A 25,206-nucleotide genomic window follows, 5' to 3' on the forward strand; every position below is an offset into this window, starting at 1 on the left:
GTAGTGAAAAGGGTAGCAGGAGATGGTAATGCGCTCTTATGAGGACAGATGCTTCCCATGCCCTTATAATTCTGCGACTGATAAAGACGTTGTGACATTACATCGTTATTTCATGTCCGAGTGACAGGTGAGAGCCCATCGAATGTCATTAGCAATGAAACCCGGGTGACCAGAGTTTTTTAAGGACCGTTATTAATTTTCAATTTAGTTGTCGATACGTATTACATGTGCGAGTTATGATACAGGTTCCTAAATATCAATTTTTATAACAGCGTGATCTGGAAATTTCTTGGATATGTTCCTGGTTACGGCTGTGGAAATCAAAACATTGAACGAGCCACCACAGGGACAAGAGGTCACTAGAAGCACTCGGGCCTCGCTCTGGTTCGGCAAGGGACAGCATGGGGTCCGTGAGTGCCAGTCGAATGGGACTCGAGTACAGGAACGGTGAGAGACAACTTCCAACGTGTGGCACTCCGGGTGACGGAAACCAGCTCTGCCACGAATTTGCGATGCCGCTTCCATGCAAATCCACCCACCCCAACACCAAGCCGAACCATTTTCACTCTCACACATCACCCCTCATGCATTGCGTGCAACACTGAATCTTGTAACACTGATCTAGAAGGACACAACGTCTGCGTCACTGTTGCACACAATCCACGGGGCCACCTCAACCTCCGAGTAGCCGTATGCCAGGTCGAAGACGGAGAAGAGCCATACCCTGGTGAGATTATTGAACATCTCGTCGACGCGAGAGGAAATTTGTCACTGATGGACAGAATTCCATCCTTCTTGGTTTCCAGGACAACTGATGCTGACCGGGAGCTGGAGGAGGGATCAATGATGCTATCCGTCAGCATCTCCCACACAGCTTCATCAACTTCACCGCGCTCCAGTTTGCCCATGTGTTCGCGTGCTATCTTCGTCGATGCTGCTACTAATTCAGTTGTGTGGCAGCTGAAATGTAGCTAGCAGGGCCTGCAGGTCAGACACCCTGGCGCTGGGCAACTGGTCCCAATTCACATGGACCAAATGGCGAAGCGCAGCGTCACCCCCGCCAGCACCCAGCCACACTGGCCGGCAAGGTCAACATCCCACTGCTTGGAGCTTGCTCGTAGAGTGGAAGTAGTAGACCTCCGCCACCAGTGTGCAGCACTGCACCGTCACAAGCACTGGATGGGGGTTGCAGACAGAACACTCAATACACAATAGACCCAGCCACAGCACCTCTCCTGCTTCTAGAACGTCAACCATCGGCCTGTGAGCGCTGCACTGTGCAGAACCTCCACCTCTCCCCCCAGCCTTTCTTGGCTATGTGCCTCCCTGAGTAACTCGACGCCCACATACCTTCCTCTCATGAGGTAGTTGTCTGTGCCCTACATTCTAATATCCAATCCCCCACCCATGCCCGAAAGAAAAAAACATCGCAATAGCCATCCGAGGTAATTTCAGATTGAATGCTTAGCAGGAGGGTCAGGGCACAGTGCTGACCAATGTTATAGGACTCGTGAGAGCTGGGTAATTGCATTTTTGAATTGGTTACAGATTATCAGTTCCGATCATTCGACCGTTTGGAGAATGTGAAAATAGTTGGCAAAAATGCCTTCCCTACTTGTGCCACTGGACGAGAGGTGATGGGCGGGGCTTGGTTACATCAACACCATGAGGCGCGTCACGCTGGGCGTGGTTTCCCGCATTTGGTAGACTGGATGTGTGGTTGTCACCCGAGTAATCGACAATAGTAGGCGATTTCAAAGTTTTGGTGATTAATCTTCACGGTGGTGCCAGTTTCTCTCGTCGAGCTCGCTCCAGATCCAGCTCTGTCATCCTGGGCTTTTGGCATGAGAATGGTCCCTGGTCATCCAGCCATTGTTCCACTGACACCACTGGCCCAGAGGGTGGAAGACTTCAGACCCTGACACCACAACCCAACTATGAAAGTTATTCAAGGTTAACCTGTGGATTCTAGATTTGAAGTTTTTAAGTAACCTGTGGATGTAAACTTTTTTAATCGAGACAACTGTTAAAAGCATCCCAGATTACTTAAAATGTGTGAAATGGCCACATCTGGCAACTCTTGTGAGAAGTGACATCAAAACTGCACAGAACACCGGGTATTCCCAAGATGGCTGTAAATAGTGCAACATGTTTTTGTGGGACAGTGTTGAGTAATGGAGTTCCTGGCGAAGGAATATCTCAACACAGCTGAAATTTACAGGAAATTAGCTGTAGACTTTGCTAATGAGCTGTGCTAAAGTTATACAAATGCATGAGCCGTTATTGGACGGTGAACAAGCTTGTGTGAAACCCAAGTTAAACAATTATTCTAAAATATCCATCTGCATCAATGTGGAAACCATTCAGACTTGATAAGGTGATGAGATCATTCTGAAGACAAGTAGATATCCTGAAATGGATGTGCAAATATCGTGATCTATTCGATGCTTCTGACATGATGGCATTACACGCTGATGGTACACTTGTGTACGCATAGCATTGGAATTACTTGGAAAATAGAACGAGTTCCATTCACTCCACTTTATTTTTCATAGAAGTGTAGATTGACCTTGAACAACTTGCATCCAGATCCTTAAATATTTTCAAGTGCTCAATTGGATTGCTTGGCATAAATGTGTTGTTTAATGCAATTGTAGTTGGATTGCTGATGTATCCAGTGGTTTTGACTTGCGCTGTCATATATGAGCGCATTATGGCGATGTATTGTAGGCGCCCTCTGCATTCTCCGTTGTGTGAGCGACTGTTCTGCATTAAGTTCTATTTGTGCTGTAAAGACTGTAAACCAACGCTTTTTGTTACTGGAAGTAGGTGTTCGTGTTTTATTCTGCATAAATAATTTGTATTTACGATATAGTTTTACAAATCTCTACAAACTACGGAACAACCACGTTCAAAAGAAACCAAACAATTTATAGCATGCATGTTTTACCATTATTGGCTTATGTGTTACAAACATATAAATAGCAATAAACAGATGAAAATACAAATACGCATGAATACAAAACATAAATAAAACCAATTTGTACAATTATTTTTTACATACACCAACATTTGAAACCATTGGCGAATATAACAAACGGTTCTCGTTTGATGCAGGATAGAACACTTTGAAAACTGAACCCTCGCTTTCATAGTAACCAATACAGGTAGGAACAACAGGTTCCACACTGCCCACCATGTATTATTTGTTTGTCTGTCGTGCATATGGGGAGGGGAGGGTGGGGGGTGGGAGGGAGGGGTGGGGCTGGGTGGAGAGAGGGGCTGGGTGGGGAGGGGCTGGGGCTTGTCACCACGTGGTGCCCTTATAAAAAAACTCAACGTTTAACCTACACACTACACTTATACAGGTAGGAACAGGTTCCACACTGCCCACCGGGGATTATTTGTCTGTCGTGCACGAATGCGCTGTCCAACCAAGTTCCTACCTGCCCACTCCGAAGGAACGTGTTGAAGGAGAATCAGTTGTGTTGGTGGATTAGGGGGGTAATGTGTATTCAGCCAGCACCATCAACGTCCTGGGTCCACGGCGTAGCTGGATAACCAAGGCAATATCGGTATAGAGTTTGATGGTCTCACCCCATCACCAATAAGCGCACAATAAAGCCTTCATCAAATTAATTAGATGTTGCACTTGATATGGCTTATCCCTGCTCTTCGGGATGTGAACGTTAGACAGGACACAAAAAAAACCAATCACATAAACTTTGTGGTTATGTTAAGCGGCCTACTGAAGGGAGACTGCAAGTATTCTAGATTTGAAACGTTTGTGACTGCAAGGATTCATATTCTTAGGTTTTTTTCGGTAAATTCACGTAGGTAAAACATTAAAATTAATAAAAGTAAAATAAAATAAAAATCACGTTTCAGACGCAACACAAGCTTCCATATTAATAAAAAGTGTGCCGTACTTGGCCCTTCCCCTCTCCAACCATTATATATACGGAGTGCTAGCTCTTGTAATCTCTCATTTACTTGATACAGCTGTCGTGGCTGTGACGGTTCCACCTGAAGACGGAAGCTTGTGTTGCCTCCGAAACGTCGTGATTTTTATTTTATTTTACTTTTATTAATTTTAATGTTTTACCTACCTGGTGACTTTACCGAAAAAAACCTAAGAATAAGACTGCAAGTAGTTTTATGCCATCCGGGTTCTCCCCCAACAAAATAGGATACGACAATTTCTAAATGGTTACATGATATACCACAACTTCTCTTCGTACCTTGACAACAAGAAGACAATCGGGCCAAATGGAAGAACAATATAAAGTGAAACCTCAACTATTCCCACTAATTGAGGGGTCCACATTTGCCAAGAGTGGTGAGAGTAATTTAATTTGGAAGTATTGCTTATACGGGTAAGATGTTACCTCAGTAACTGCACCGAGTATTTTATAGACCATATTTATATTTTTACAAAAACATGAGGAAATTAAATAGAACGGGTGTTTTGCAGGTTTTTATTATGTTGGTTTTAAATACAAAAATAACATGCTGTGCTATACAACTATTAACTGCAGTTAGATGTATGAATAGTTGTGTGAATAAATGAGGTTTCACCATACATAATTATTAACACTGAAACGTATTGCCAGAAATATATTTGAGGCCCACCACGACAACACCGTCCGTTACATTTTCTCCATGCTCGCCGCGATCCTTTTCCTGACTCCGCTCGTTTGCTCGTCTGCGTGCTGTTTGAACTCTTCCCCACTGCCATCACGGCCCTCATCAGTCTCGCTGGGTCCTCCGACATCGGGTGACAGATTTTCCACTTCCATCTCAGACGGGCCTCGAACGCCAGTGCAGTGCGCTGTCACGTGACTCTGCTCATAGCCTGCATCGTGATCTTTCGCATCCACATCGTTGCTCTCATCACATCGATCCGATTTGCTGGTGGGGCCCATGGTTTCTCCAAGCTGTGTGTGACCGGTCGGTGTTTCTGTGCTGCCTTCGGCACAGACCGCAGTACCAGCTTCTTCCACCGATGGGGAGTGTTCACCTTCTGCGGCAGCTTGGTGTCCTGGACATTCACCCCCTGCCGAGTCTGCAAGTTTGTAATAAATACAACTCACGTTATTATATATTCAGTAAGGGATAGAACAGGCCAGCGAGTCACATGTTAGCACTTCACTAACTTTAATGAGTGCTATAAACACTCAATAATCAAAGAGTGCAAATGGAAATGTAGAGGGTTAGATCCCCTAAATAAATAAATGTGTCGTTAAACCCGCCACCACCCGACACAGCCAATAAGTAAGGGTTGTCACGTAAACAGAACGTGCCAATTCGTCACTAGTACAGCACACCGGTGTGTTGGAGAGCCAAGCCACAACATTTACAATTTGAGTACGACGTTTCACCAGTAATTATAACTAGCTTCATTAGGCGACAGACAGATTTGTGGAGAAGTCCACCTGTTTAATTCCTTATATAGAGGCGTAGATGTGGTGACCACACTTCTGCGCTCTTGCGCACTATGCGAGCCCTTTTGGTGGTATCAAAGACGTTGGCCGTGATAACCCCTTGACCTTGAACTCCCCTCATTACAGACTGTGGTGTCTACCACTCCATACAGGTTTGTTAACATCACGACCTTTTGTGAATTTCAGCCATGTGCATAGCGTCAGCGTGGCAGTAACGTGACGGTCACTGACCGTGTTGGGGGTGTGTGCCGCCCCCGGGTGAATCCACACCGGCGAAGTCGGTGCTTTCTCTAAGTGTGCGCGCGATCTCCTGCAACTGAGACAGCAGCCTCTCTTCTTGCTCACCGCCACTTCTGCCACGCACACACACACACGATCGGGCAGTTAAGCCTTACAGCTCCTCCTTTATTGTCCATTGCCATGATCTCATATGTTCTTATTACGAGTAACACAACAACTAAGGGATCGCTCAAATTGATCAACATGCATCACGAGTGTACACAGTGTGCTGGAGGGCAGGGAGTGAAGCATAATAGAGTCAACTCTCCATTATCTGGGGTAATGGGAGGGAGGGATGGCCCGCGTAAAACTAAATTTTTGTATCAATTAGGCTATACATCTACATTTGCTTACTAGAATGGGGGTGAATATGTAGAATGTGTCATTGGTTTTTATTGCTTCTTAAAGTGATCGGTTAACTTGCTGAAGTGGTTGCAGACAAATGAGCATAAAATTGCTGACCCTATAAGAGTGGGGAGCAGTTACTAATTAAGCCAGCATGAAGTATGGTCAATTAATTCCCACGACTCACCCACCATGAGGCGAACCTCATTCAGCAGTGGATTAACAATGTACACGTGTACATACAAATACACAAAACACTGCACTCAGGTGTAGGATTGCTGATGCAAGCACCTGCCATCGGAGAAAGGCCCCACTTTAGAGGCGAGTTTCTCCAGCGCTCTCTCCGTGTCCTCCAAACGCTGCTTCAGCTGGATGAGCTGGTGTTCACCTTGAGTGGGGTACAAAGCAATGACAACTGTCAACCACCTCATCATCATCACCATGATGTGAAGTTGCTGTAATATGCTATGTTTAAGTAGTACGCATTGGCATGTATGCAGTATGCTACGGTAATCCCACGCAGAAATTAGCTGGAAGCAGCGGGTATCAATCCATTGACCCTGTGAAAACTGCCCACTAAGCTACCCAATGATAATTACCCTTAATTCCAGTCACAATTAGTGTGTGTCCAACAGCACTGGGGCCATCCAGACGTCATTATAAATGGTTTAAATTGAAAGACGCAGCATTATGCTCGGACAAAGAGAAAAATAAAGAAAAGCAAACGCAGAATGAAATGCTGGTGGCTTCATTCAGTCCAAAATTCCATCGAGAATTGAGGATTATATTTCAGAATACCCTAGTTTATTGCAGGTTCAAAGAAAATGCAGGAATTTAATCAGTGTGCAGTGAAATGAACACATCTCACACACAATCACACCAATCCCTGCTCAGCGACATCCAATAAACTGGCTAGGCATGTACTACTATATGAGAATGCACAAGAGCATGAATAGATGTTTGGACTGAGATTAACTTACTCAGACCACTGCCGCTCAAACACTTAACCGGCTTCTTCGGTTGTGAACCATCTTTTCTCGTGGTAATCTTCAACAAAAAGCACACATTCACGTTATATACCGCTAAAATAAACTTACATCATAAACTTATATTTAACACATCCTCAAATACAGGTTGTTATCATAATTTGTTGTCCGTGCTGTAAAACTGATCTCAGGGGGTTTATTACTTCCGAGATGAGCATTCAAAGCCAGCCTATACATCAGTTTAATGTCCTTTATTTAATCAGGATATAGCACAATTACTTATTTCGTTTAACAGGAAGATATTGGCATCATGGAACCTCCTTTGTCAGTACCAAAATATGAGAATAGGGTTTCCCCTTTTTTCTGGCAACAAAACAGGTGTTAAGATGTTAAAACACCTAACTGAAACCTTTTACAATACTTGTGGTCAGAATGCAAACAAAAACACTGATAATATATGCATTGTCTTTGAAACTGATTGGTCCACACCAGAGACAACTTTCTTTCAAGCCTTGTCTCAAAACGGTGTTAGACCAAAGGACGCCAAAAGGCGTACAGCACAAAGACAACGCACTATCAGAGTAATGAGCTCGGGGTGAGCAGCTACATCATGGAACCTCCTTTGCCAGTACCAAAATATGAGAATAGAAAGTGATGCAACAGTCTGTATCACTCCACAAATGAATATATGGTTTGGAAACTCCTCACGGAAATTACTGTGCAACTGGAGTCAACCTCGTCCTTCAACCCATCACACCTAATACAATTAGTGTAAGTTGGTCGAAAGTCAACAGCGATTTTCTTGTGGGTAGAATGTATCTTCACCGCAGCAATGTCGAATCTATTCTACTGTCTCTGGGCCACCAATCGACATGGGCAATGAGCAATGAACAGGAAAACATGTATTGATGATCGTAACAATTTCCTTGAGTCTTTTTGTTTGGACATTAAAATACTAGAGGCTGATTGTCAGAAAACTGTCCCAACATACCCATGGGCATATTACTACTCAACAACTTGGGCATATAGCAAAGGAAAGTGATGGAGTGGTGAGGTGGTATCAACAGCATTGCCCATGATAACCTCATGACATAGTTTTATATCGATTATGGGTACTGAACCACTAAGTGCAGCCTGACTCAAGTCTCCTACCAATTTCCACTGGCACACCCGATCCATGCCAGTGCGGGGCCCTCACGGTAAGGGTGGTTTTCCACTTGCTATTCTCCATGCCGAGCCAGAACCAACCCGTCTGGTAGCTGGCTTCACAAGACATCTGAATCTGGTTCGGGGCCAAGCGGGGCAAGAGTCGGGCATAATGACATATTCACTGCATCATATCCATGCATATTGACTTTCCTTTGCGTGCGATTTTGGCGGCACAGCTCAGCATCTGTAGTGGAAAAAACCTGGCACCTCCTGAGCCATGCCGGACTAGCCCGAGCTAACTTTGGGTTTTACAATGGAAAACAGGTATACGTTAAATGGCCAGCAGCTGCCTAACGACAGACACACAACGGTCCCCAGCGAGCACCTTGAAGAGGATGTACACGACGTAGATGAAGATGCCCAGGCAGTAGACGGGCAGGACTTGCCCCATGATGCTGCGGTTGCTGGTGGCGGGCTGGGAGTTTGCATGGTGACGAGCGCGTGCCTCGGGGATATGAGACCCTCCCATCCGGGGCCGCTCGGGCTGAGGGCCGAGCGGGCGCTGTGGCGTCTGCTTGGGAAATTGACGCGCAGCTCCTAAAGTTGTCGAAAGGGAAGAAAAAAATCACCCTCGGTAGCTGTATTTTGCCTCAATTCCAGAATCAGCCAAGTGTTAAGGAACTGGGTTAGACTGAAACTAAGTCTTATTCTTAGGTTTTTTCGGTAAAGTCACGTAGGTAAAAAATTAAATAGGCTAGCTTTAAATAAAATCTGTTTCGAGTTCGGTGACGACACAGCAGCAGATGTGAGTGTGAAAAAACCTAAGAATATGAATCCTTGCAGTCACGAAAGCTTCAAATCTAGAATGAAACTAAGTCTGTCTCCAGGGCCACCGGCTTTGGTGTAATCAAACCCATCCATTACGATGTCTCTATATCATGTGTATATTCTCTGAATAATGTTTCTATTTCTGCCTCACAGTGTAATTCTAAGAATAGACCGCTCCATGCTTATTTGAGCACTTTCAGCTTTTGCTCCAATGTATTTGTCAATGCCCACGTTTCTCATCTATATGTGATCAAAGCCAATCTGCACTAATTAACAACTTTTCTGTTGGAACATTAGTATGTTGCTTTTCATGCAAGTTTCATCGTGTTGATCCTGACCCAACCTCAAGTGTGGGAAAAAATGAAAATTATTGGTCTACAGTGTAGACTCTACACGGTATAAATGTAAACATCATCAAATAAGTGGGACTAGTTTTTGGAACATTATCAAATCTATTTACTAAACGTTTACACAGAAATTACATTCCTCAACTGTTAGCAGGGTTGAGTTGTTTCTCTGCCAATGACTAGGTACTGTACATACTAACAATGAATCTTTAAATTACTATAACGATTGTCAAATACCATGAAATACCTTTTTTATTTTATGGCGACTCAGTGAAAATTGATCAACTGATCATAGCTCTCACAAAGGCTTATATAAACATACTTCGAGTAAAACCAATGTTTCCAAAAATGGAACAGCTAAACTTAGATTACTTCCAGAAAGAATCAAAATACATCTTACAAGTGGAGTCAGACCGGGACATGTGATTTTGCCCAAGTTATTGACATCGACAGAGATGTTTTCCGAAAATTGGAATGGAGAAATTAAGCCATAAACATGAATGTAGAAAATATTAACCATCTTAGATTTTCTGATGACATCGTCACATTATAACAATAAATTGAAATAAACTACAGAATATGATTAATAAAGAAGGCTGCAAAATACATTCATGCCTTAACAAGATTATAAATGATTCTGCGGCCTTGTTTGTTTAATATGATAATTCTATTAATAAGAGCTAAATAAATGGCTGCTACTGCTGTTACAAATCTGGTAGTTCTTTTTCAGGTATTAACAAAAATGTTAACCATTCCCCCTGTTTAATCTGGTACATTTTATGAACAAATGTGCAATTATAGATGGCACAAAAACCACTACGTTTAATATTTAAATATGTATTTATAATGGTGCTTCAGCCCGGTATTAGACAACCGGATCGTTGTCACGGTCTGATTGTTTCTTAAACCACAGAAGATTATATTAACGATGGTTCTTATATTCTTGGTTCTTTCGTTAAAGTCACGTAGAAGGTAAATAATAAAATATTTTTAATATAAAACAATAAAAATTCTCACGACGTTTCACTTTTTTCAAATTTTCTTGCTGTGGATTTCACACCTGATGATGATTGCTTGTGGTGCAGTCGAAACGTGATAATTTTTATTTTGTTGGGTGGTGGCGGGTTTAACGACACATTTATATATTTAGGCGATCGAACCCAAAAAACCCTGTATTATGAACAATGGTTACATTATAAACGAAATCACTACCACTGCGTTTCATATCCCAGTGCAGATTAACAACGATACTATTGGAAATGCACAATGCAGTGGTCACCAAATCTTTATAATTGAGCACCATTGTCATCGCTAGCACGGCTGAACATGCTAGCTCGGATGAACCACGGTGCTCTGCTGCAATTGGAGATGGTGGTGATGGTGGTACTGATGCTACTATTAGAGATGATGGTGGTGATGGTGGTACTGCTGCTATATTGGAGATGATGAGGGTGATGGTGGTACTACTGCTATTGGTGATGATGGCGGTGATGGTGGTACTGCTGCTATATTGGAGGTGGTGGTGATGATGGTGGTACTGCTGCTATTGGGGATGGTGGTGGTGATGATGGTGGTACTGCTGCTGTTGGAGATGGTGGTGGTGATGGTGGTACTGCTGCTATTGGAGATGGAGGTGATGGTGGTACTGCTGCTATTGGAGATGATGATGGTGGTGATGATGGTGGTACTGCTGCTGTATTGGTGGTGATGGTGGTGATGATGGTGATGGTGGTACTGCTGTATTGGTGGTGGTGATGATGGTGATGATGGTGGTACTGCTGCTATTGGAGATGGTGATGGTGGTGATGGTGGTACTGCTGTTGTATTGGTGATGGTGGTGATGGTGGTACTGCTGCTGTATTGGTGGTGGTGGTGATGATGGTCGTACTGCTGCTGTATTGGTGGTGATGGTACTGCTGTATTGGTGATGGTACTGCTGTATTGGTGGTGATGATGATGGTGGTACTGCTGTTGTATTGGTGGTGATGGTGGTACTGCTGTATTGGTGATGGTGGTACTGCTGTATTGGTGATGGTGGTACTGCTGTTATTGGAGATGGTGGTGGTGATGGTACTGCTGCTGTATTGGTGGTGGTGATACTGCTGCTGTATTGGTGGTAATGGTGGTGGTGGTACTGCTGCTGTATTGGTGATGGTGGTACTGCTGTATTGGTGGTGGTACTGCTGCTGTATTGGTGGTGGTGATGGTGGTGGTGATGGTGGTACTGCTGTATTGGTGGTGGTGATACTGCTGCTGTATTGGTGGTAATGGTGGTGGTGGTACTGCTGCTGTATTGGTGATGGTGGTACTGCTGTATTGGTGGTGGTACTGCTGCTGTATTGGTGGTGGTGATGGTGGTGGTGATGGTGGTACTGCTGTATTGGTGGTGATGGTGGTGATGATGGTGATGGTGGTACTGCTGTATTGGTGGTGATGGTGATGGTGGTACTGCTGTTGCAGTCGTCACCCTGGCCGGAGTGAGGAGTCTCTCGCGTCGCCATGGGCACGAACACCTTCACTGCGAGCAGCGAGAAGCAGGCGGCCACGCAGCACAGCACGGCCACGCGCCGGAACCCCGACTCGGCCATCGCTTCCGTGCAAAACAACAACAAGTCAACAACAATCAATCAATAACAACAAACACCGCTAAGGGGTCCCGCACTGAGCACTCAAATCACATACAGGGCCCACAGCTGTACGAAGATTACGTCACGTCCGTTCCTTGCAAAATAATTTAACATATAATTTAAATATGCACATACTGTGTGATTACAACGTAAATATTCGTGGTAGACAACTATTATGAGGGGGTGAATTAATGTTCGGGTATGTGGTAGATTGGAGTGGTCGCATTATTTGTAGACATTGCGAGAGGCGTTTACAACTGAATGCGGCGTGCAACTCCACGTGGTTCATGGCCATCAGCACACCAGCCGCAATGCTGCTGAGGCTAAGCAGGCTAAGGCTGGATAAGCACGAAGATTGTCGTGTGTGGAAGGACCATTGCTTGTCGTGTGTGGAAGGACCATTGATTGCATAGCTGTCAACCCGTGCGATTCAGCCCCTATTCTTGCACAGGGAAATTGAGTGTTCAGGTCAATACGGCGTGCAGACGTTTCAATGTGTTTCTCCCTTGTGATGGGACTTTGTAGGATGAACTTTGAGATGTATAAGGGGCACGGGGTGATTAATTAAGTATTAAATGGTCCGTATTAAGGTAGGCACTGATAAGGGTTTGTGACCGAAACGTCAACTGTTATTCCGCTCCCCCGCCCGCCCGCCCCGGGTTATTCACGAATGTTGAGTTTGTTGTGTTTATGCACCACTGACTTGGAAGGGTTGTTTTTGTTTAAAGTTGCTGAGCAAGCGCGGCCAGCGACAAACAGCACCGAGACATGAAGGCCTTCCTGAATGGAGCAAGCCTGCGACTGATTAGGGAGGGGGAAGACGTAATCTTATCACGTCCGAGAGTACGGAGCGACTAAATACATCATTAAGTCGCCCCGTGTGTGCAGGAAGCTGCACTGGAGCAGGCTCGAGGCGGAGGGGTCTTCGTGGGGAGAGACAAAGGCGGAGGCGGAGACGTCCATCCAGCAGTAGATAACATTGCGGGCGAGCTCGGTGCCGATGACGTAATTTCCGGCGTCCGTTTCCCTCCCGGAGTACGTCCTATATCTTTTACGATATATATTTAAAAAATATATATAATATAACGTATAGCAATCGCAATATAGACGTAATACGCTGCACAATGTTATATATTTTTAAAAAGTTTAACAATTAAAAAAAGAAATCATGAATATTAATTGTCCGTGACGTATTTTCCGACTTCCGGCCCCTGCGCGCGCAGTTCGGGAGACCCCGCCCGCCCCCGCTCTCTTTCCGCTCTGCGCGGCGCCATGGCGGACATACAGGTGGGGTGTTCGTCGCTCGCTTCGTCCTCTTTTCACTTAAACCACCAGCGCCTCGACGCTTAAATCACAACGAACATTAAGCGCTTAACGCAGCTACGTTTGTGTGTCTCTCTCGGTAGCGGTTAAAGCCGCGAGAGCTTAAGAGTCCCGAGAGGAGTTGACGCTTTTGGGGCCTAAGGCTGCCGTAGGAGCACGCCGCTGTAGGCCTCGACAAAGTTGCGGCTTAAACATTTAATATGTCGGGAGAAATGTGCAAGAATAAGTCGACGGGGTAACTGTGTGAGGAAGGAAGTTGTGGTTAAACACCTATGTGGTTAAAGGTTGTGCGTAATGTTTCGGGTGTAGGCTGTGTAAAGAGTTGTACGCTTGCACGTGTTGTATAATGAAGCCATTGGTGGGGCTTTGATGTTGGTTTGCGGTGGTCATACCTATGCTTTAATAATTATCTGTATGAAGCCGATGTTTTATCTCAAGGCAGTGATGTACATGGATGTACGTTGAACTATTGCGTCTAATGCTTTACTTCTGCACCCTGAGCCTTCGTTAAAATAGTCTACATTAACGCAGCACTTCAAGCCAATGTACTGTACTTTAATGTTCTGCATGAAGTCTTAGTGCATTGTAAGTTAAGAATGGACAACAAGATAATTATTTCGTAAATGCAAGTGAACGATGGACACTAGTTATTACATTCGGCGAGGGAAGCGTTCAAAGTGGATTGATCACGACTCATGGTGACTATCATGCCAGTGCTTCAATTTGCATTGGCCTCAAGTTTTGTTTAGTTTTCTATTTCATTTGCCACGTAGGCCACTACCATTCGCGTTTAATTCGGTTTCGACTAATTAATATCTTGAAATGTGTTGGTACCCCTGGCATTGTTGCACGACGTTGAAGAACGTCGGCTTTGGATTGCGCACGTGGTTGATATGTAATGGACCTAAAGTGAGTCGTTGGCAGTAAGCAATGTACTTTCTGCATTCACTAAGGCTTCATCAATTGCAGTAGTGTTACGTATTATTAATATCGGATGGGAATGCCACCACCCCCTCGTTTTTACAATAAGTGATAGCTTTTGGGCCAAAGGCAATTGCGATTCTCAATCCCACAAACAACAAAATAAGTAAAGTAAACCATAAGCATTTTGCAGGAACTGATCATTTCGTAAAATCGGGTGGTGTACAGTAATGTAGATCTATTCAAGAGATGAAGGCATAACGAAGTGGAAGTCGCAGCAAATGCCACATCTTGACGTTGTAGTCTTGTACACGTGTTTAACTCAGATTTACAAATAGACACATTTTGGTTACTCGTCCATTGTGGATCTCGACGTGGCTTGATGTGATGATTTTCTTCTCACGATGGTCTTCTGAGCACCTTTGGTGAGGGAGCTATGCTGAGATGCCTTTTGGCTTTTTCTGATCAAGTCCACGTCCCATGTCTCACTGCCGCTACTTGTAAATACCTTGGCCAGTTGCCACATTTGAAATGGTTGAGTACATTATATTAATTATCTAAATTATTTCTGGTTACCACCCAATAATGAGCAAATAGGCACACAACGGGATTTTTTATAGTCGTATTTTTTGTCTCGCAGAACGCTACATTAAAGCTTTTATTTTAGAAGACTATATGCTGCTATGTACTTGAGGTGAATTGCATCCATAATTATTTGAATATGAAATGTATTTGACCACCCTAATGCTCATTACGGCGAACTCGATATACGTTTCACATGTATAATATAAAATCAAGTGTAAAGTTTAAACTAAATCTACATACAAAAGATGTAGTTTCTGTATTGGAATAGATACAGTGCCATGCTTTCTCAAGGCAAAATTGCTTTAGGACAGTTTGCCATCAAGGGATCCTATGTCCCTTGATTGTAAATTAAGGTCAATTATTGAATAGGCATGTTCCAGAATCTGTTTTATTTTAACTGACCAATTGCCTGCTCTATAATTTCAGACTGAGAGGGCCTTCCAGAAGCAGCCCACTGTCTTCCAAAACAGGAAGGTACTTGTGTCGGGCTCTGCAAAGCAGAAGAAAGTCCAGAGGTACTACAAAAGTGTGGGCCTGGGCTTCAAGACCCCCCGTGAGGTAAGATTTGCTTCAACCTGTGAATGTCCATACAGGGGGAAAAATACTACACCTCTGCTTAGCAGATCTGTCATCTCAGAAAATGTTTAATCATAAATAGGGGTCGGCAACCTGCAGCTCCAGATACGGCTCTTAGTACTGCTTCATGACGTTATTTATGAAGGACCATCTCGTATTCACATGCATTGTAGCTCTTGAAATTTTGAGGATTTTACAGAATAAAAAATGGTTCCTCTTGTTTTGGTTGCCGATATCTGACAACTACCCCGGGTTTTATCTCTGATAAAGCTGGAAGTACTGTGCTGTGGGCATGGCTTGATATGATGATTTTCTTCTCACGATGGTCTTCATAGCACCCTTGGTGAGGGAGCAATGCTGAGACTGCCTATTGGCATTAACTGATCAAGCCACTGCTGTTCCACATCACGTGTGATGCTGTTCTAAACATGTTACCCAGCCATTTAATGAAATAATTTGATTTTCGTTTTTACAATTGTACAAAGTATGATGTAAAAAAACTATCCGAGTATTTCTTCAAAATGCAAATATAAATCATATACTTAGCTGCAGGTATAATTAAACCATTAGTTGACATCAATGTTATTCCAAGCAAAATACAGCTATTGTTACTTGCTGGGTTGTGGTTAAATTAAGTATTCATGTGACGTGATTATATAACCTATGTTTTTGTATTTGTAACAGGCCATTGAGGGCACTTACATTGACAAAAAATGCCCCTTCACTGGCAACGTGTCCATCCGTGGCCGTATTCTTACAGGTGAGTCCTTAACTCTTTTTTCACATTTACAAATTGATGCTGTGTGTTAATAAAAAGTGTTCCTGCACAAATTCCACATTAATGTGTAAAGCAGTCCAGTTTTCTATGAAGTTGTTGACTTCCCCAAAGTGGTAGTCATGTTCTCTATCCCAGGGTAAGCCATTGACAATTGGCAATTTTCCGATAATCAGAAGTGTCTGGTTCCCAAAACAATCTGCTTGGGGTTATCTCCATTTTGACCCTGAGCTGATCATTGTAATGGTCCATTACTACTTCAGGGTCTAGTCTCAGCATGCATGAGGTGACTTCTACTGTTGCAGATTTTATTGGCATTTTTAAACAGGTGTCGCAGCGTGCATCCATAAGTGAATTTGTTTGATTATAACTTTTTACCCAGGAAGCATCAACGAATATTAAGACTTTCAGAGGGGTCCTGCATTTGAATGTATGGCTAGTTGCTTTTTAAACCTGTTTTTTGCATGTTGGGGGAGAGTCAAATACTTGGGATGAAACATACGCAAACCAGGGGTTAATACTCTGAGGTCCACTCAGATGGGTTAACGAACCTACCCTCTGATACCACTATCTTCTGGCCACCCTGGGGGTTTCACGTGATCCCAACAACCTTGTGTCTCTAAAGCTGGTCTTATGTATCAAATCTTGACACCTTGGGAAAGTGACGGCAGCAAAAATGTTTGTCCCATACGATGATAATTTATCAGGAATTGACCAAGCAACCTAATACTGGGCCCTGCAGGAAAAGTGTGCATTAAACAAAATCTCTGCTAGTGCTATAAAAAGGCTGCCATATTCTGGAGCGTTTTTTAACTTGTAAATGTTTTTGTTTTATAGCATTCATACTCTTGTTACATGCTTGGGATTCGCACCAATAAAATAATCGCATGGCTTCATTTTATCAGTGCATGATACTTGTTGAGGTATTCAAAAATTTTAGTCCCAAGTATTTTTGTTACAATAAACTCGGCTCTGATGTGGCTTGGCATGATGAGTAATTCTCACGATGGTCTTCATAGCACCTTTGGTGAGGGAGCATTGATGAGACTGCCTATTGGCATTTCCTGATCAGGTCACTTCAGATTGATATTCTAATCATTGTACTCTAACTTGTGAAAGGTAACACTAGGCGGCAACCCAGTTCTATGAGTGGGAGGGACGTTTAATGTTAAGACTTGTCCATTGCAGCAAGAAGGCCATGGGTTATATTCCCACCTTGGGTGCCTTTCTGTGTGGAGTTCTCTCCCTGAGCTGTATGGGTTTTTTTCTGGATTATCTGGTTTTCTGCATAAACTAAAAAACATACCATCTAACTGGTATTGGCCAAACATCTTATTGCAACAAAAAATACCAACAAATGATGCAGTTAGGTTTACACACAATAACTGTGCCCTCTGCGGAAAAAAACGTTGCAGGCATGAAACCTGATAGTAATGAAATAACTGTAAAGCACTAAGCCTGCCTGGCACGTTTTAACTTTTGTGTGCCTCCCCCAGGCGTCGTCACCAAGATGAAGATGCAGCGCACGATTGTGATCCGTCGTGACTACCTTCATTACATTCGCAAGTACAACCGTTTTGAGAAGCGGCACAAGAACATGTCCGTCCACCTCTCGCCAGCGTTCAGGTGAGTCCTGGCATAACCACTGGCAGCAGTGTAAAACACGCAAAGGACATTGATGACAACGTCTGGGAGCAAGGGCGTGACAGTTACAGCCCAAGTGCTGTGGCCTGCATATTTGTGTGGTGTGATACCAAGTGAGAATTAAAGAGGCATCTTTAACTTGAGTTTGAGTTCATACAGAGGTTGCTAGGAATTTCAAGCCAGGGTAGTGTAAGCAAGTTGGAGATTTGGAATAAAACGTCGGGAAACCATTTTAAGTCGCATCAGGAATACGATATTTGGAATCCTGAAGTCACGTGTAGGATGGACGAGAAGGGTAGGTTATAAAAATTGGAATTAAAGACATCGATGGGAAGACCTGAAGCCAGATATTTGTACGTTAAAACCTGATGGGACACAGACCTTGGAAGGCTTTCATTTTTCAATAGTTACGGAATACATTTTCACACACTTAATTTGTCTTACAAAATCATGCTTTTTTAGTTTGCTTTTAAACTACAATCCGTCTTGATGGTGTTGGATTTAGAGTTAAAATCTTGGTCTCGGATTGCATGCCATTTTGTGAGTAGTCGTAGTTTACATATGGAAGGACTGAACCTGCCATCAGAACGTGTGATCTCTATATCATGGCAGTCAAAAAATGAGGATCGTGCCAATGCTGACCAGGTACAAATGTAGTTGGTAATTTTGACATTGCAACCAAACACTGTAGAAAGATTTTGTCCTAGTCTTCCATCAACATTTTCATTGTTATAAATAAATACATTATATTTGCTCGTGCTTAAAAGCTGGTAGGATTCAGAGTAATTTCCAAACAACATACATAGTGGGGGTACATTTTCCTTCTATATAATTTTCCACTCTTGTTAAGTTTTTGAAATTGTGTCCAAGGATGTATGGATATTGTGTAAAACTTTTGTATGTTACTTTGTTACTTCTAGAGGTGTTATTTATTTTAGTCCCGAGTCTTTGTTCAAATTCAACATCAGTGCTGATGTGGCTTGATATGATGAGTAATTCTCACGATGGTCTTCATAGCACCTTTGGTGAGGGAGCTTTGATGAGACTGCCAATTGGCTTTTTCTGATCAGGCCACTTCAGATTGATATTGTGATTATATTTACTCGCTTGTTAAAGACAAGACCCCCCCCCTCCAAGCCAGTCCTATATAATTGTGTTAATGCAATAGAAGTACTGGGTGGAACGTAGAGCTTATTCTAGTGTGTGAACACTAATACAGCACTGATATAATCAGGTTCTGAAGTATGAGTACTTAAAGTCAGTTACCATTTACTGTTGAAATTGCAACGTGTTTTTAATTGTATTTCTTTCGTAAATATTTTTAAGGTATAATTGTAGGGGTTTTTTTATGCAGGGTGTTTCATAAAGATGGACCCAATTTCAGAGATGTAGCGATTTCAAATCGGGTCCATTTTGTGAAACACCCTGTATTATGTTCAAAGCTGAGTTTGTATTTATAGTGGACAAACTAAATAATTGCACTTTATAACTGCTTCGACGATACTATCAAGATAATAATAAACATTGTGCATATTAAAAGCCATAATTCCTATCGTAAATCAATACAATTTTTAAATGTCTGATTATTTTTTGGAAGCAACACCCATTTTCTATACAAATTGAAAACAAAACGAATGGTGGCGGCCACTTCATAGCTGCTCAACGACAGAGGTCATCATTGTGTGCCACAGAAGTTGTGTATGCATGACCACAATTTGTATTTGTAAACCATCTGAATACAACTTTACAAAAAAACTTCAGTGATTTTAAGGAGGGTTGTGATCATGAAAAGCTATTTTTCTGAGTGATTGAAATGGAGGTGGAGAGGGTAAAGAAAAGGTAGGAAAATCAGACTGCAGTACAATGTGTGCCTAATGGCACTGGAATAAGGTTGGGGCATAAGTTACTTGTTCTCCATGACTCTTGATTCCATCTTTAACAGCACTTCACATACACCCCACCCAGTAGAGTGGTTCACGAGCCAAGACATTTTCTGATCACAAACCACAGCCTCCGTCTGAGTGAAGACACGGGGCAATAATGTGCGTGCGTCCAAAGTGTTTAATTCACTCCCTGTGCATTTCTTCGTCCCCATCTTCCTCCGTAGGGATGTGCAAGTGGGCGACATCGTGACGGTGGGGGAGTGTCGGCCGCTCAGCAAGACCGTGCGTTTCAACGTACTCAAGGTCACCAAGGCTGCCAGCAACAAGAAGCAGTTCCAGAAGTTCTAAAGTAAACATGTTTACCACCATTGTGCTCGATGGCATGTAGCCTAGATGGCATGCGTGTGGAGCTATCAATAAATACCCAGACCAACAACGGTGCAGTGTGAGTCCTCTTTGTTGCTGCTCGAGTGCACGGTGCGTGCGATGAATGGTGCTGTCGGGTTTTCATGTTGGCGTTGCGCTGTGTTTGCTGCCTTTTAATATTTTAAGTCCGACAGGTGCTCTGTAAATTGAAATTGACTTTCAAATTACGATGCACAGATTGCGTGAATGGCAATTCGTGGGCATTGTGGTTGGTTAATGGGGGTTTTTATAAGCTGTTGATTGTGTTTGCGTGACAGACCATCAGGAATTGTGTGCTTTGGAAGTTAATTTAGCCATGAGCGCTTCCATGAAACTGCAAAAAAGATTACATAGTAAATCGTTGGTAAATAATTTAAAACCTCCCCGATCAAGTCTGGAGATTCTCAAGCAGTTTTTACTTGGGAGATTTTTTCCTGGGAAGGAAATGGAATCCCATGGGGTTACAGTGCCATGCAGATCAAATGGCAACCTGTGCTTTACTGCCTACTAAAAGATCAGCGTCTTATTCTTGACACGATTCCATAAGTCTCAATTGAGTTACGGTTAATTATTTTTCGACAATTCGTCATGAACTACTGATTCAAAATTTTCAATCGATATTTGAACCTTGGCGCCAAATGCTCAAATCGTTTCGTGTGAACGTTCCAACTGCACGGCAAGTTCTATTGTGATTGGTCGGCGATGGCCATTGGGCACCGGCATCATGCATAGTTGCACTGCGTATATATTTGAACAAATTTCGATTTAAAGCTTTCGTGACTGCAGGGATTCATCTTGGTTCTTTTGGTAAAGTCACGTAGAAGGAAAATAATAAAATAAAACAAAATTATTAACATTCCTTCCCTTTATTAATTCTAACCTTCCTCCCTTTGATACTGCTAGTCCTGCATAATGCATGGGCATAATGTCTTTAAACCCCTTGCCAAACCTGCGCAATTCACAAGTAGTACTAATCGCATATCTGCATTTCCCATATATATGCTAAATTTCTCTTGATATGCAAATTATTTTGTCAAGGCGCTCTTCCCCCCTCCATCCCAGCTTCAATAGTCGCTCCAAGCCTGGGGCGTGCCATTCAGACTCTGTCTCCTCGACAGACCTGTTCTCTATTTGAACAAAGTTGTATTTTGATAGATGCCGGTCGTCAGCCATGATCGCTGCCGGATAAATGCCTCAATCTCTGCTCCAGTCTCAATCACCTTGGACCTGCACACAATCTGATGTAATCATTGCATCGCCACTATCGACGACTTGGATGCAGTCCCTCACTTGGTTTCCACTCGTTATTCTTGAGCGTAGGCCGGTGTTCACTCATTTTCAGTGGGTGCCACTTTCGCTGATAAGGCATCGGTGTGAGGGCCCGCCACATTTCAAACCATTGGGTTTGACAGCATGATGGGGTGTTTTCACATTTGGGTATTGTTGGGGGCCGTGAGCCTTACACTTCCATCGGCCATCCCTTTCTGCTGTGTCCTGCCCCAAGCTTGATTACTTTGCTAAACAATGGCGTCTTTAACTTGTGTATGTTATTTGATCCATGTGTTCCTCGCTCTGTCTCGGTGTTATTTGAAACATGCCTCTGCACACCCAGTTTTGAATTTGAACATTTTCCTGAATCTAATCCATATACAGTATTATGGGGCCCAAACGCGTTTATTTTTCTTAATGTCATTGGTGTGTTGACTTACACCGAAAAGTTTTGTCTTCAAAAAGTATCCCCCTCGTCTGCCTCTGGTCATTTTGATTCTGGTCTTCATTAATACAATAGCTGCTGTTTTTGCCGGTTGTCTCCACGACAGATATCTGCAATTGTTTAGTGAATTTGACCTTCGCTTGCTTATCCCGATACCAAATTAGCCGGTCTCTACGATTAGGCTTTTCTACACGTGTGGCATACCGATAGTCTTTCATCGTTTTCGCGTGCGATTATGAATCCGGAAAAAAAACGAAAATTAACCCTCATTAAGCATGCGCCACGATAGCCGGCTCATAATGAGAAGGTAAATGTAATGAATGTGATGTAGCGCCAAGCTGGAAAAGCAGATGTTGAACGCATTGCATTAATTAGCGAGAACGCCGCTACAATCGCTGAAGCTGCAGTGGTTCGCACAACGATGATGCGCCTGCCGGAGGTCTTTCCGCCCATCCATTCGCGCAAATGTGCGGCATTCAAATGTAAATTTCGTAATTTTGCATGCACGATTCTCATTGTTGCCTTTAAATACGTGGACGTCAAAGTGAGCTTGGAAGTTTTGAGAATGCTTCGTATGTAGACGAAGAATTCCTTCCACTGTGGAACAATTCCCCTATAAATGGGCTTGCATCGGAGAGCCGACAGGTTGTGGACAATGCAATATTTGACTACTGCGATAGTGCACAGTGGTATTATTGCATTTTTAAATATTTTGTCCTGGATCGTAGTATTGGAATTTAGGTGCAAATGAGTCCTGTACATATATTTTCACTGGATACGCTGAGAACCACGTTGCACAATTTCATCATCCTACCTCGCACCAAACCACGAATGGTCTCTGCAGCTGTGTAGGCGTGCGAGTCATCGGTTTGCTTGACAATCAAACTGATGTCCTGAGCTTGTGCCACGTATAAACCCTGGCTCGCATAAACGAGAACCTAATTTAATCTCAATACCTACAACATTCGGTGTCGATGCCCCGAAGCAAAGAAATGTTGAGCCTCCAATGCCACCAAACCACCTTCTTGAGTTACACCTACAAAGGAACTTTGGCGATTGCACGAGGCACCCCCCCCCCCCCCCCCAGGCTGTTGTATTTAGGTTCTCCAGTGAAAAAAAATCCATTGCCAGGGAATGTTTGCTTCATTGATGGAATTGAGAAGGGATCATTCGCACCTCCGATTAGCACAACTGGCTACGTACGGTGCGAAAGAAGTTCAACATCGACTGGTGACTGAATTTTCAGCCTATACTGTGCGTGTGTAGTGTCATGGTTTTCAACCCGTGGGGGGGGAGGGGGGGCGTGAAATCTTTTCAGGGGGTGGGTGGGGGGCGCGTGCTTTGGCATGCGTGGATAGCGTGCAGGAGGACGTTTAAATGTGCACCGGGGAGCGTCGGCCTCGTGTTGCGGTGATGCAAAAAAAAACGCACGAATGCGATTAAATAAATTTTGTGCACCCCATTGATTAGATGTGTGGGACGTGTGGTCTCAATTGTGGCCTTCGGAGGTTTAGAGTTGGGGGGGGGATAAGGACCAGCGGTCTTGGTTGTGGGAGGGCACCATCCCACAAAGGTTGAGAATCTCTGGGTATTGTACATTTTATATTGATGTATTTGTTTAACTATCCGTTATTGTTAGAAACCACGATAAAAGCTTTACGTTTTTTTATTCTTAGGTTTTTTGGTAAAGTCACGTAGGTAAAAAATTTTAATTAATAAAAGTAAAATAAAAATCACGACGTTTCGGAGGCAACACAAGCTTCCGTCTTCAGGTGGAACCGTCACAGCACGATTGCTGTATCAAGTGAGAGAATTTCCAAGAAAACCGTCCTTGTATATATACTGGTTGAGGGTGGGAGGAGCCAAGGCAGGCCCCTGGATCGGAGTTTTGTTTTATTGAGGTTGGTGCGGCTTAAGCCGCTGCTAAGAATGAGCCTTTGTTGTGTAGACTGGGTGAACTGGGAGGTTCCAATAGTTATTAAGGTGCGGCTGCTGTAAATGGGAATGAGCCTTTGTTATGTAGATGAAACAGCCCTTTACTACGTTGCTGGGATTAATTCTAGAATTGCCAAATATGTGTGGTAAAACTTAAAGCAGGAACCAGTGTGTGAAAAAAGAAGAAACTGTACGGTAACTGAAGAATAGTGCCTGTCAAAAAAGATGGTCCAAATACGTGTAGTTAAATCTTTTTTGCATGGTTAATAACATGTTAATAACATCTTTCCAATGATTACTCAGTTTGTACCCGTACCTTTACGTTTTTGTAAACACATTTGGATGAAGGCTGCCCTACTCCGTGATCATCACGGGGGTCTGGGGTGAGACTACTTCGTAATGGTCAATGTGTGAAGGTGAGAGGTTGGGGGCTGGTTCAGATATCACTGGCCAATGATAGCCATCGCCAAGATTTGAACTGAGGGCATTGGGCTTGTTGGCGCTGCACCTCCGATTAGCACGATTGACTACGTACGGTGAGAAAGACGTTCAACGTACACTGCGCCATTGCCCCCTATAATGGTAGTGTTTTTGGGTTGTCCCATGTGTTGTTTGGAATGAGGCCTGGCATTTTGCCCCACATGCTGGAAGCTTCTTCATGAAGGGTTCAGGAATTAATCGGCGCTCGAAGTAGGACCCAGCACGTGGAGGATCTCGCTGCATTCAGTTCCTGAAGAAGCTCCCAAGTACGGTTGGGCGAAACGTCGCGGACATCACGCCGAACAAACGCGCAGTACAACCCGCAAACACGTCGGAGGTTTGAAACGGCACTTCGGCGAAAGCCCACGCAGCGATCACGCATCGTAAACCCGAGCACGCTTCAATGTTTCATTGACTGCTGTGGCATTAGTGTTTAGCACTCTTTAGATTTCGACAAAAAAAAGAGTCGAAACTACCTAGTTTTAAAACATATGGCCAGAGGATATTTTTCACCTCGTACAACAAAACAGAAATCAAAAAGCCAGTGTGGCGGACCCAACACTTTTTTTTAATGCTGTACCAAAAAAAAATGTTTCCGTGGTGAATCAATTTCAGTAATTGTGACATTTTAAAGCAAATGCCTGTTCAAAGTCCAGCCTTTTTAATGTTTTAGCTTTCATGTGCCCACTGTGCTCAGATGCGGGCAATCCCATTAAGTTGACTTAATTGTTTTAATTTCCTCTGATTATATTCACAGATTTCCATTTGGTATGCAAAGTGAGCGCATGAAAGTGTATTATGACATAAAAAGGTTTGAATTTTGAACAAGCAATTACTTTTAAATGTCACACTTGCTGAAATTGATACAACTGTGTTGAGGGAGAGGGGGGGGATAGGATCTAAATTAGATATTTAAATGGTGCATTCGTCTAAACTTTCTCATATTGTATACGTAGAGTG

At 43.3% G+C, this 25,206-nt stretch overlaps 2 protein-coding genes and 4 non-coding genes across 10 annotated transcripts; 5 read left to right on the forward strand and 1 right to left on the reverse strand.

The window, feature by feature from the left end:
• Positions 1 to 2,813: 2,813 nt before the first annotated feature.
• LOC144933789 (protein RIC-3-like) lies at positions 2,814 to 12,994 on the reverse strand. 5 transcript variants are annotated; one of them, XM_078858914.1, is made up of 7 exons: positions 12,709 to 12,994; positions 11,846 to 11,968; positions 8,589 to 8,800; positions 7,049 to 7,115; positions 6,360 to 6,456; positions 5,676 to 5,797; positions 2,814 to 5,065 (listed from the first exon to the last, which is right to left on the reverse strand). In XM_078858914.1, the coding sequence occupies exons 2-7, from the start codon at positions 11,964 to 11,966 to the stop codon at positions 4,650 to 4,652; spliced, it is 1,035 nt and encodes a 344-aa protein (XP_078715040.1). In that variant the 5' UTR covers positions 11,967 to 11,968; positions 12,709 to 12,994; the 3' UTR covers positions 2,814 to 4,649. The 5 variants fall into 5 exon arrangements, with proteins under 5 accessions (XP_078715040.1, XP_078715041.1, XP_078715037.1 ...); XM_078858915.1 differs by having other exon boundaries at positions 12,868 to 12,965; XM_078858913.1 differs by having other exon boundaries at positions 2,815 to 5,065; positions 12,702 to 12,994.
• A 234-nt stretch (positions 12,995 to 13,228) lies between these two features.
• On the forward strand, positions 13,229 to 20,148 carry RPS11 (ribosomal protein S11). The gene is made up of 5 exons (XM_078858916.1): positions 13,229 to 13,292; positions 15,261 to 15,392; positions 16,095 to 16,170; positions 17,682 to 17,811; positions 19,937 to 20,148. The coding sequence occupies exons 1-5, from the start codon at positions 13,278 to 13,280 to the stop codon at positions 20,058 to 20,060; spliced, it is 477 nt and encodes a 158-aa protein (XP_078715042.1). The 5' UTR covers positions 13,229 to 13,277; the 3' UTR covers positions 20,061 to 20,148.
• Positions 14,629 to 14,723, forward strand: LOC144934007 (small nucleolar RNA SNORD35). Its single transcript, XR_013637123.1, has one exon. It is a non-coding gene; the product is annotated as a small nucleolar RNA SNORD35 (small nucleolar RNA).
• LOC144934004 (small nucleolar RNA SNORD35) lies at positions 15,708 to 15,803 on the forward strand. The gene has a single exon (XR_013637121.1). It is a non-coding gene; the product is annotated as a small nucleolar RNA SNORD35 (small nucleolar RNA).
• On the forward strand, positions 17,168 to 17,262 carry LOC144934008 (small nucleolar RNA SNORD35). Its single transcript, XR_013637124.1, has one exon. It is a non-coding gene; the product is annotated as a small nucleolar RNA SNORD35 (small nucleolar RNA).
• LOC144934005 (small nucleolar RNA SNORD35) lies at positions 18,810 to 18,904 on the forward strand. Its single transcript, XR_013637122.1, has one exon. It is a non-coding gene; the product is annotated as a small nucleolar RNA SNORD35 (small nucleolar RNA).
• Positions 20,149 to 25,206: the final 5,058 nt, after the last annotated feature.

Source organism: Lampetra fluviatilis, chromosome 8, assembly GCF_964198595.1.
Source record: "Lampetra fluviatilis chromosome 8, kcLamFluv1.1, whole genome shotgun sequence".
NCBI classification, from domain to species: domain Eukaryota; kingdom Metazoa; phylum Chordata; class Hyperoartia; order Petromyzontiformes; family Petromyzontidae; genus Lampetra; species Lampetra fluviatilis.

What these genes read in the sequence shown, in the direction of transcription:
- RPS11 (XM_078858916.1), top strand. An exon ending in GCTTCAAGACCCCCCGTGAG is followed by an intron (nt 15,393 to 16,094) that starts GTAAGATTTGCT and finishes TATTTGTAACAG; the next exon opens with GCCATTGAGGGCACTTACAT. An exon ending in CCGTGGCCGTATTCTTACAG is followed by an intron (nt 16,171 to 17,681) that starts GTGAGTCCTTAA and finishes TGCCTCCCCCAG; the next exon opens with GCGTCGTCACCAAGATGAAG.
- LOC144933789 (XM_078858911.1), bottom strand. Translation starts at nt 12,968, where the DNA reads ATGGACGTCTCCGCCTCCGCCTTTGTCTCTCCCCACGAAGACCCCTCC. An exon ending in TCGTGTACATCCTCTTCAAG is followed by an intron (nt 6,457 to 8,588) that starts GTGCTCGCTGGG and finishes ACCCCACTCAAG; the next exon opens with GTGAACACCAGCTCATCCAG. An exon ending in CGGCACACACCCCCAACACG is followed by an intron (nt 5,066 to 5,675) that starts GTCAGTGACCGT and finishes ACAAACTTGCAG; the next exon opens with ACTCGGCAGGGGGTGAATGT.